This window comes from Centroberyx gerrardi, chromosome 22 (genome assembly GCF_048128805.1).
Source record: "Centroberyx gerrardi isolate f3 chromosome 22, fCenGer3.hap1.cur.20231027, whole genome shotgun sequence".
NCBI lineage: Eukaryota > Metazoa > Chordata > Actinopteri > Beryciformes > Berycidae > Centroberyx > Centroberyx gerrardi.
Genome location: NC_136018.1, coordinates 9,600,888 through 9,612,117, shown reverse-complemented (window position 1 = coordinate 9,612,117; position 11,230 = coordinate 9,600,888). Strand labels below are relative to the sequence as shown.

General features: G+C 42.7%; 1 protein-coding gene across 4 annotated transcripts; it reads left to right on the top strand.

Moving 5' to 3' along the window:
- Positions 1 to 786: 786 nt before the first annotated feature.
- u2surp (U2 snRNP-associated SURP domain containing) lies at positions 787 to 11,225 on the top strand. Of its 4 annotated transcripts, none has more exons than XM_071922419.2 (26): positions 787 to 835; positions 1,678 to 1,776; positions 1,913 to 2,027; positions 2,737 to 2,861; positions 2,968 to 3,038; positions 3,434 to 3,522; positions 3,670 to 3,705; positions 3,815 to 3,897; positions 4,087 to 4,252; positions 4,371 to 4,582; positions 4,994 to 5,037; positions 6,478 to 6,582; positions 6,692 to 6,758; positions 6,906 to 7,069; positions 7,210 to 7,372; positions 7,489 to 7,568; positions 7,667 to 7,754; positions 7,871 to 8,008; positions 8,111 to 8,300; positions 8,431 to 8,511; positions 8,657 to 8,708; positions 8,816 to 8,963; positions 9,120 to 9,230; positions 9,316 to 9,443; positions 9,596 to 9,781; positions 10,718 to 11,225. In XM_071922419.2, the coding sequence occupies exons 1-26, from the start codon at positions 791 to 793 to the stop codon at positions 10,854 to 10,856; spliced, it is 2,925 nt and encodes a 974-aa protein (XP_071778520.1). In that variant the 5' UTR covers positions 787 to 790; the 3' UTR covers positions 10,857 to 11,225. The 4 variants fall into 4 exon arrangements, with proteins under 4 accessions (XP_071778520.1, XP_078147441.1, XP_071778521.1 ...); XM_078291315.1 differs by having other exon boundaries at positions 9,572 to 9,781; XM_071922420.2 differs by lacking the exon at positions 3,670 to 3,705 and having other exon boundaries at positions 9,572 to 9,781.
- Positions 11,226 to 11,230: the final 5 nt, after the last annotated feature.

Sequence of the window (11,230 nt, the reverse complement as noted above, 5' to 3'; positions counted from 1 at the left end):
TATGAGAGAGATTACTGGTTATTTAGTAAGAATTACCTAAATATACATTATCATTCTTAATACCAATAGATTACCGGACAAAATAGCCAATGCAGATGCTGACCTTGCATTAGCCTATGGATTGAGTTAAATGTGACACTAATTTTGTTCATACGCAGGTAACAGGCCTATAGCAGTTTTAATGGACCAGGCGCTAGATTGATGCAATATGATCCTTCCACCCAGCCCCAGTAAGTAGTGTTTCCAGTTGCTTTACTGGCAGGCAGTGGGATATATGAGATCATTATAGTATGATGGAAGTACAAGGGTTAATAGCTCACAGCATTACAAAAGTATTGTCATGGGCAAATAGAGCAAATTAAATTAATGAGATCTCGCAAATTGGGTGGTCTTGGGCCCCAGGACATGTGCCCCGCTCAAATCCAGGTCCAACTCGCAACTCATGACCACAACCTTACTATCCTTGTTGAAACATTTCAATAAAAAAAGACTATCGAGGAACGAAGTAGGCTACTGGTCAAGAGGGAGGTTGATGAGACAAATCTACCAGTTGAGATACTAACGTTACGCTGTCTAAGGAGGCCTCTCTATTTCTCATTTTGTCCCCCCAAGTAATTGCTGAGTTGAAACATAATTCCATTACACATTATAAACATGATTGCATTTAGTGGCGCTAAATCAAAATTAATGTTTTACCATCGATTAATTCGCGTTTGACTATTTTGCCTAGATATTCACAATCGTCGTTATCTTGTAATCGGTGATCGATTGTATTCTAGTGCAACAAAAGATGGCGGACCGAACGTCTGCTGGCTCTCAAAAAGCTAGCGCTAAGGTGAATTTATCTTTCGCATTGTAGTTACCTAGATATCATCTACTGAAATAAACTCAATGTCGTTATTAGTGGGCCCTAACAACCGTGACTATTTACGCCTTTGTAGCTTGCAAGAGCTAAGAGTAGCGAGTGTACGCAACGTTGTTAGCTAGCTAGTTGGCAGACGCGCTAACCTTTGGCTGCCCAGCCACACTAGCTAATTTAGCTAAGCTGAGCTAACAATGTAGCAACCACAACAAGCAAGGCCAGGCCCAGTCTTTCAGTTGATCTAGGTATTGTTGGCACAACTAGCAAGCTAAAACTTCTATAGCTACTCTGAAGGATGACGTTTGGTGAATATTTGTTTGATTTTAGATATAACGTTAATAAAGTCAAGTTTTGTGTAACTTTGGCCTAAGGATATCTCAGCTTTAGTTGTCCGCAACAGTCATTCGCCGCCCATTGCTTTCAACCGAGAGCGCTGCAGCAAACAGCAGCTAGCTAGGCCTCTTAATAATTTCGCTCGATTGAGCTTCTGTAGTCTAGCTACAAACATGAAATTTGCTGTAATTGCACGGTGCGATTGCGCAGAGGTTGTGCAACTGTGGCTAATTATGACTGGACATGACCTAGTTTACAGGTTATCTGGTGTTACGTTTACTGGTTAACACGCCCGACTAGAGTGCCTGTCAGCATGTGAGCTGTCACAGTAATAATACGTATAGTTAAAAAACACTAATTGTGTCAGTGGGAATCTGGGTGATAAATGGATGTATTCTGGTTGCACAATCTTAGCGTTAAGTGCCGTAGCTGTCTGAGGTAGTATCTGATGTAGTCCAACCATGCTTTGTTTACATCTGCAGGCGCTGCTTGAGAGCAAACTGAAGTCTTTCAGCATTGGCAAAATGGCAGTTGCAAAGAGAACCCTGAGCAAAAAGGAACAAGATGAAATTAAGAAAAAAGTAAGTAGTGGGGGCTATTTAATTAGATACTCAGAGAAGAATTCTATATCATCTGTGGTAGCCAGTAATTATTACAAGCTACTTCATTTGTTTGAAAAAAAATATTTTTCAACTTTGATACTGGTTTTGTTTTCAGGAGGATGAGCGGGCAGCAGCAGAGATTTATGAGGAGTTCCTTGCTGCCTTTGAGGGAGGAGGGGAGGGCAAGGTCAAGGCCTTTGTCCGTGGTGGTATTGCTAATGCAACAAAAGGTAAAGGAGTTCAAATACTTAGGTCATGTTTTCCAGAATAGATTAATTATTAAGGTACGAGCACAGCGTACAATCTCCTCGCACTGGCTTGGGCGGTATACCGGAAATACCATATATGGGCGTATGGAATTGACACCAGGGTGTAACCTTTCCACACGTCATACTGTTACATGCCCCATTTTCCCCTTAAACATGCACCTGTGCAACCTTGCATGTGTTAAGGCATCATAGGCCTACTCCTATTGACAGTGAGTGAAAAAAAGCTGTGCAGTAGTGATGCGCAGATTGGCTAATAGCAGATGGATGGCTGGCAGGTGAGAAAGAAATTAGTTAAATAGACTTATTCAAAACTTATGTTATAATTTGTTTGTAATTTATTATAGGCCTACTGTTGCCACAACATTTGTATCGGCTGTTAATATACGTTCCAAAACAAGACAGTTTGTTTACGTTTTACGTCCACACATGCACAATGCAGTGTGAGTCAGTGAATGCTGCCACTGTGTGGTGCAACGTGTTCAGTGAACGCAGAAGCTGGTAATGATGTTGTTCATATACTTTATTAAAAAAACAGTATACCCCACTGCAGTGTATTTCAAGGTCGCTGTGAAAATATGGATACCGCCCAAGCCTACCTTGGACCTGAAAAAGTGAAATACTAATGTGATTGCATTGAAATTTGGAACTGACCCGCTGTGTCTTCTTCCAGAGGAAGCTGCTGCTGATGAGAAGAGGGGGAAGCTGTACAAGCCCAAGTCACGGTTTGAAACCCAAACAAAAAGCTTCTTGCCATTGGAAACCCCTCCCCAGTTTTTAGCATTGGACAAAAGACATGTATGTACCATAACTATCCACAAGCAGCCTTTTCTTGTTACTAAAGTAAGTAATGCCATGCCCTTCACTTCACTTTTTTCACACTATTCTCATGCTTGTATTTCAGCCTCTGAAGAAAAGTAATGAAAAGGAAAAGAAGAAGAGTAACTTGGAGCTCTTCAAAGAAGAACTTAAACAGTAAGCACTGGCACATAAATCTTTAACCACTTTTATTTGTTTGGGGTCAGCGGTAGCTTGGGAGGTTAGAGAAACGCCACCCACTCCCAGGAGTGAGTGGGAAAAGTGAATGAATGACACCCCCCTCTAGTGGAGCTGCTCAGTGGCCAACAGTTACACGACTTTGGTTGTACTGGGCAGCTCCCAGGTGTGAATTTGTGAAACTGTGTGAATGTGAAGCAGTGTGTTGCTTGAAATGAGCAAGCGTGCTCAGTCAATAAATAAATAATAAATAGAGGTTAAATAAAGGTTGAAATAATAAATGATTTGTTCACAGGTGGTATGTACAATTAAATGCCACCTGTGAACAAATATTATTTTTGCATATAAATTGTATATTATGCTGTCTCTTACAGAATACAGGAGGAAAGGGATGAAAGACACAAGATGAAAGGACGTGTTAGTCGTTTTGAACCTCTCTCTGGCATGGATGGAAGACGCTCATGTAAGTGTCTACAAGCTGCATGACGATCAAACTATGTACTAACTGGCTCTGAAATGGCCCTGTCCCGCACGCCTTGCTTTGCCCCCATCCCCTTTTTGTCAATTTTGCCCAGAAACAAAATTTATACTGCTTTTCTGCTTCTTTTAGCGGATGGTTCTTCAAGAAGAAACCGTCCGTCCAGTGGTAATTGTGACTTAATATGGTGGCTTTGAACATCTTCATCTTGCTAAGAAAATGTGTTGTCCTATCAGACAGCGTGAAGAAAAGTCTCCTCTCTTCTCTGTCTCTGCAGTTTTGGATGATTCGGCACCAGGTTCCCATGATGTTGGAGACCCATCCACTACTAATTTGTATCTTGGAAACATCAATCCACAGGTGAACTTGTGTGTCCAAACACAATTTGCAGTGGAAAAGAAAGACACTAGAAAACACAAAATTGTAGAAATTGTCTATTTACTGTCCCTGATTTCAGGTGGCTACCTTTTGTAGTAATGATGCTAATCCCAGTGTGCACCTTCTAAGTAACCATTTTCTCCATGTCTTCCTGTCGCTGTTGTTCTGTAGATGAATGAGGAGATGCTGTGTCAAGAGTTTGGCCGCTATGGCCCGCTGGCCAGTGTGAAGATCATGTGGCCGAGGACGGACGAGGAGAGGGCTCGGGAGAGGAACTGTGGCTTTGTGGCCTTCATGAACAGGAGGGATGCTGAGCGAGCACTCAAGAACCTAAATGGTACAAAAATTAGATTTCTCGACATTTAATCAATTTATTAGAGAATGGTGGTGAAACTGGACCTCCCAGCTGTTGTATGTTTCTAAATGAAGGGTTTTTGTTTCTGTCCTGACTGCAGGAAAGATGATAATGAACTTTGAGATGAAGCTGGGATGGGGCAAAGGTGTACCCATTCCTCCCCACCCCATCTACATCCCTCCTTCCATGATGGAGCACACACTCCCCCCACCTCCCTCTGGCCTGCCCTTCAACGCCCAGCCCCGTGAGAGGCTGAAGAACCCCAATGCTGCCCTGCTTCCTCCGCCCAAAAACAAGGAGGAGTTTGACAAGGTAACTCATCATGTCAGCCTAGGATTTTCTCAGGGGTTTATGCCAGTGTTTTGTAAATGCTGCTGGTAAGATGTTAGCCTTCATATACAATCATAAGCAGTCGCTCAAGGTTTTAGTCCTAGTCTCTGTGAGTGGTAGCTTTTGTCATGTTGACTGAACTAGACTAGTTTTGCATTGTATATCAAAGGGTGGGTAGAATGAAATGTTAGTGTGTGGGAAATACTTAGCGTTACAGAGAGGTGTTAATGAATACAGTGTCAGGGGTGTTTGGCCTATTATAAAACTGACAGCAGTAAAGGAAAGTTGTTGTCTATTTGCAGTTTTAAATGCATTTTTTATATTTTTCACCTGTTGCCTTTTAACAATACTCACATATTCTATGTTTATTATCTGATGTGACTTCATATACAGACTCTGTCGCAAGCCATAGTCAAAGTGGTTATCCCAACAGAAAGGTACATGTTTTTCTTTTTTTTAATTGGTGTAAAAACTTAGAAAAAAACATCCCATAATGAAGCAAAAAGTTTGATCAATTGGATCACGCATGCTACAGGGGGCTGGTCAGTATGGGTGAGCAATGGTTGAGGCAACTGTACAATGTCTCCATGTTAGTACATAGAATAATACTGACATCAGATTGTTATGCACTTAGCTCTTTCACACTTAACAAACGCTCATATAAACATAAATATCCAGTAAAACATCATCATAGTTCTTATTTTATGTGCTGTTTAGAAACATAGATCATGAGTTTTCTACGTCTCAGTACCACTCCATACATCAACATTTAATTTTCATGTTATAGCTTAACTTCAAGTGACATGGTTCTCTTCCACATACGTAGCCTGCTGACTCTAGATCCCTAGCTGTCAAGTCCTGCTTTCTGACCATTGCTCATTCAGACCGTCTTCCCCCTTGGCCTCTGTCACTCTGTCAGGGACTCAGTAAATCTGGCCCCTGCCAACAAATCCAAACTTCCCATTATTAGTCTATACGACCTTTGACATTGGCCTTGGTGAGCAGCACAAGTTGAACTGTCTGCAGCAGCGAGGGACCTGAAAAGCATCATGGGATGGATTGGGAAAGTATACAGAATTTTACCCCGCCATTGGTACGATCGGCTCCAATACAAGTAAATGTGATCTGTGTTGTCAAATGAAAGACATCCTTTGTTTTGTTGGCCACTTTAGGCTAATTATATCCAACCTGCACCATATATCTCCCCAACCTTATTTCTCAAATTCTCTGCAGAACACTAGTCATCCCATTTGCACTGTATTCAGTCATGACCAATAGATATCCACCTGTAGATATCCTATTTAGCCTATTTAGGCCAACAATCCTATACTGCTTTGGTTCTTCCTTACTTCACTTCACACATTAGTTAGGAGTTGAGAATGGGTATTGAAAGTTACTGTATTGACAGACTTTGTCAGGTTAATACAGTGTCTCTGCAATGTCCCACTCCTATTTTCCCATCTTTCAGCTTCACTGTTCCCCATTCTGTACAAATTGAATCTAGGAAGTAGATGTATATCAAAGGATCCGCAGTGCAACGTCATTAAAACCAGTTGCACTGGTATCCCTAAAGCACGCGGGCATGAACTTGATGATAATCTTTTACAAACAGAGTTTACATCCAATTTCCAGTCTTAATTTTTATCGTTAGCAGTTTTTTTAATTGAATGAATGTTTTACTGTAATATGATCAGTTCTCATTTTGAAAGTATTGATTTTTGGCTGCATTTATACACGTATAGACAACATACACATATTCATGTTCTGTGTGTCTACATAGGCCCAGAGGCATAGTCAAGGTTAGCAGACAGGCTTTGCATATGGTCAAGAATCTGGCCACTCTGAATCCGTTTGCTTTAACTGTGTCTTTCTTATAGGAATTTGCTCTCTCTCATCCACCGAATGATCGAGTTTGTGGTGCGTGAGGGCCCAATGTTTGAAGCCATGATTATGAACAGAGAAATCAACAATCCCATGTACAGGTGAGTGTAAATGCATATAGCCTAAGTAATAAATCACCTTTCGTCATTCTTTTGGTTATCTAGCGTTTTTTTTTTTGCAGAGTTTTGATGCTTGGTCTTTTTGTTCCAGGTTTCTATTTGAGAACCAGAGCCCAGCACATGTATACTACCGATGGAAGCTCTACTCCATACTACAGGTGTGATATTGATGCTTAAAACTTGCTATAGTCATGTATTACAATAGCAAATGTGACAAATTGATGTGCAAGTTGATGGTCTTTGATCGTAGTCCAGCATGATTTGGTTTGGTCTTAATTATAAAGGATGTCTTATTACTTGCTCAGGGAGAAGCACCAGCCAAATGGCGAACAGATGACTTTAGGATGTTTAAGAACGGCTCTTTGTGGCGTCCTCCTCCTCTCAACCCATACCTCCACGGCCCTTATGACGATGGTGAAGAAGAGGAGGAAGAGGAGGAGTCCAGCAAGAAAGGCTGCTTGAAAGAAGAGTAAGATGCTGCCTTTGTGGTTGTGGGCTTGGATTCAGTTAAAAACATAGCCATAAATCGTGTAATCATGTATTGCTTCTTACATCATACATGCTTCTTTTCCCTCCCTCTTCTCTCTCTCTCTCCCTTCATGCCTGCAGCGAGCGGGATAAACTAGAGGAGATTCTGCGGGGCTTGACTCCCAGGAAGGGAGACATAGCCGAAGCCATGCTGTTCTGCCTCAGCCACGCCGAGGCTGCTGAGGAGATTGTGGAGTGCGTCACAGAGTCCCTCTCCATCCTCAAGACCCCCCTCCCCAAGAAGGCAAGACGCAACACTGGCTTTGTGTTGAGAAAAGGACTGAGAATTTCCATGAATGTCAAATTCATTGGTAGAATTCAAGTAAAACTGTTCAATTTTTTTCCTCTTTGTCATTTCAGATTGCACGGTTATATCTAGTTTCTGATGTGCTGTACAACTCTTCTGCCAAAGTTTCCAATGCGTCTTACTACAGAAAATAGTAAGTTATTTATGTGCTTGGACTCATACCCAAATACACTACGTCTGTTTTATTGTATGAAATGTAAACAATCATTGTTCTCCTCCTGTCTTCAACAGTTTTGAGACCAAGCTCTGCCAGATTTTCTCAGACCTCAACGCGACATACAAAACGATACAGGGCCACCTCCAGTGCGAGAACTTTAAGGTACCAAATGTCCACCAATACCTGCTCAGAAAACTAAATGCGCAAAATAATCCATGCAATCAGTCTCTCACCCATGTGACTCAGCCGTCCTTGTCTCGTTTTCTTCTGTGTGGCAGCAACGGGTGATGTCGTGTTTCCGGGCGTGGGAGGACTGGGCTGTGTACCCAGACCCTTTCCTTATCAAGCTGCAGAACATCTTTCTGGGTCTGGTCAACATCTCAGCAGACAAGGAGTCCCCTAGTGTCATACCGGAGGTCAGTAACCTAAATTCTCCTGTCTCCGACTTTGTGCTTTCAAAATCCATCACTTCATAAATTCCCAGCAAGAATCATCACTGTGTGTTGTCTTTGGCCTAGCCTGAGCCAGCAGAGGACATAGACGGGGCCCCCATTGGGGAGTATGTCGACGGGGCTCCACTGGAGGATGTGGATGGGGTGCCTATCGACTCAGGAGCCATTGACGGGGCCCCGATCGACGGAGCCCCTCTGGATGACCTAGATGGTGTTCCTATCAAGCCCATGGAGGAGGACATAGATGGAGTACCCTGTGAGTGGTGCTGAGACTGACATAGAGTGTTGTATGAGGGGTTGTGAATGGTGGCCTTGGACAAAATGTCCTATGTGGCTCTTGTATAATGAATCAACTTCAACAATTTCCTTTTACTTTCCTTTTTAAGTGGATCAATCCAAGGAGGCAACCTTCAAGGTAGCACCCTCCAAATGGGAAGCAGTGGATGAGGCGGAGCTAGAATCTCAAGGTGAGTCCTTTAGGTGGCATCAAACTATGAAACTTTAATGTATGGAAGATCTGACATATGGTAAATTAGTCCCCGTTTGATGCATTATTAGTTTGTACTCAGTTGTGTGGTGCTCAATCTCAGCTGTCATCTGTTTCCTCCTCAGCTGTGACCACCTCAAAATGGGAGATATTTGAGCAGCCGGAGGAAACAAAAAAGTGAGGGGTGTTTTTATTTCTGTGTTTTGAGGATAATGGTCAGTTCTATTACACTCCAAATACCTTGGTGCATCCGTTTTTCACTAACTTTGTGTCCGCCTCTGAAGGGATGAGGAGGAGAGTGACGACGACGACAAGAGCCCCCGCTCGGAAGATCCTCAGAGTTACTCCAACCCCATCAGAGATGACACAGACATCAAGGCTAAGATCTCAGAAATGAATGAGGAGAAACGCACCAAGCTCAGAGAGATTGAGGTACTGTACTACTACCATGTTCCCCCATACTACACACCAGCATATTGTGATCTGTGACTGGTGTTTTGAATGCAAACAAAATTCAAATCCCTTCCCACATATTACACACTTTCCATTGGTTGTTTTGACCGTTTTCCCTCACTATTCTTTACCCAGGTTAAGGTCATGAAGTTCCAGGATGAGCTGGAGTCTGGGAAAAGGCCCAAGAAGCCTGGCCAGAGTATTCAGGAGCAGGTGGAACACTACAGGGACAAACTATTACAAAAGGTATTAAACCGGCTCTGCTTTTACCACAGATGATACCAAATCCAGGATTCAACTCTGTGTCATTAATTGTGTTCCTCTACTGCAGGAAAAAGAAAAAGAGAAACTTGAAAGGGAGAAAGAGAGGGAGAAAAAGGAGAAGGAAAAAACTGAGGCACGGTTGAAAGACCTGAAGAAGGAAAAAGAAAAGGAGGACACACCGACCAGAAAAGAAAGGTGAGATACTATTTAGTTGCTCGCAGCGTAGCAGGTTTATCATTGTCAGTAAAGGTGTAGTGCTAAATCATTGTAGTGTGTTCCCTTTGCTTTATGATGTATGGGATTTATTTAATGTCCTATCTCAGATGTTTCTCCCCTCTGGTTGATAGGAAACGGCGTCACAGCGGGTCACCCAGCCCAACACGGAGTAGCAGCAGACGAGGTCGTTCCCCATCGCCACGCTCAGAGCGGTCGGAAAGGTCGGAACGCTCCGACCGCTCCTACTCTAAAGACGTGTCCTCACGCACCTCCCATAAAGACTCCCCCCGCTCCAGCAACAAAAAGTCCTCCAAGAGGTGAGATAACCTGCCCAATGTTAAAGATCTTCTGCTAGTGCAAACCTCTCCTGTCACCTGGGCCTCTTTTCACAAGGAATGGGAACTGATAAAATCTTCAACATTTTTAACAGTTCCCTTATCAGTTCCTGTCTCACATATATTACCCTTATAGCACTCCGGAAATACTAGTTTCCAAGTTAACTGATTAAAAATCTGCTCCAATCCCAAATTAAAATAAATAAAAATGTAGCTGTTCATATGATACTGTTTTATTATTGCCATATAACACCTTTACTTCCAAAATTGTACACTTTGTGTGAGTGTTCAGTTCAGTTTTCAGCAGCATGGGAGCAGTTTCCTTGTCGTGCGTAGCACTAATGTAGTTAGTAGTTACGGAAGTGTAACTCAATTTTGGAGCTGTACTTTTAGTGGTTCAAGCCTGTAGGGCTGAACCACTATTGTTTTGCTATTGATTTATTATTTTCCTTCCACTGCAAATTACCGTTACAAGTCATTAGGGCTTAAACCATAAAATGCTTGCGGCTATATTTTCTAACATTTGTAATGCTCGCTCTGCTGCTACACGTCTGCTACAAGGTAACTTTTCCCAAATGGAACCACTAGGCCTTGCAGTTGCTCACACACTCTCACACTCACACTCACACACACACACACACACAAACACACAAGAAGAGATGGAGAGCAAGACAATTTAGTAGTGCATAAAAAATTGTGCATTCACTGTAAAAGAGTAGGAAAAAAGGGGAATCAATAAGGCAAATGCGTTTCGATGCAGTTGGTTCAGGAAACTAAGAAGTTGTTTCTCATTGGAGCCAGGCCTCGGTTCCCAGCCCTACTTTTCACCATAGAACCCTGGTTTTCGTTGTAGTGGTTTTGTTTACTGCAGTGGGGTAAATTGAGTTGAACCAAGATTTCTTATGTTTGTCCTTCCAGATCCCCCTCATCGCCCCGCACACCCAAACGGTCCAGGAGGTCACGCTCCAGGACGCCCAAGAAATCAGCTAAGAAGTCCCGCTCCAAATCTAGGTCCCCTCACCGGTCCCACAAGAAATCAAAGAAGAGCAAACACTGACATATCCTCTCCCCCAACCTCCAAACCAGCCTATTCTCCTCCCTCCCCATTCTCTCCCTCTCTGCGCCTTGTTGTATAAAAGATTGACTGAGTTGGCGGTTCGAGATCCCTGCCCAAATTTTCATGTAAAGACAAACGAGAGAGGTGATTGTTGCACGGGTTGCCAAGTTGTGTATCAAATGGATTGGGCTGTTGCTGTTTTATATTGTAAAAAAAAATGCGCTTGTGTGTCCCTACTCCCCACCACCGCCCAATGGAATTCATCCATGTGGTAGACCACACCCGAACAGAGTGTGATGACTCTAGTCTTATATTCATGCTGTCATTTTCTGTTTTTGTAGTTCACATTAAAAAAGAATTCCTAATAAACGAGT

What these genes read in the sequence shown, in the direction of transcription:
- u2surp (XM_078291315.1), top strand. Translation starts at nt 791, where the DNA reads ATGGCGGACCGAACGTCTGCTGGCTCTCAAAAAGCTAGCGCTAAG. An exon ending in GTGGTTATCCCAACAGAAAG is followed by an intron (nt 5,038 to 6,477) that starts GTACATGTTTTT and finishes TCTTTCTTATAG; the next exon opens with GAATTTGCTCTCTCTCATCC. An exon ending in CAGCCGGAGGAAACAAAAAA is followed by an intron (nt 8,709 to 8,815) that starts GTGAGGGGTGTT and finishes CCGCCTCTGAAG; the next exon opens with GGATGAGGAGGAGAGTGACG.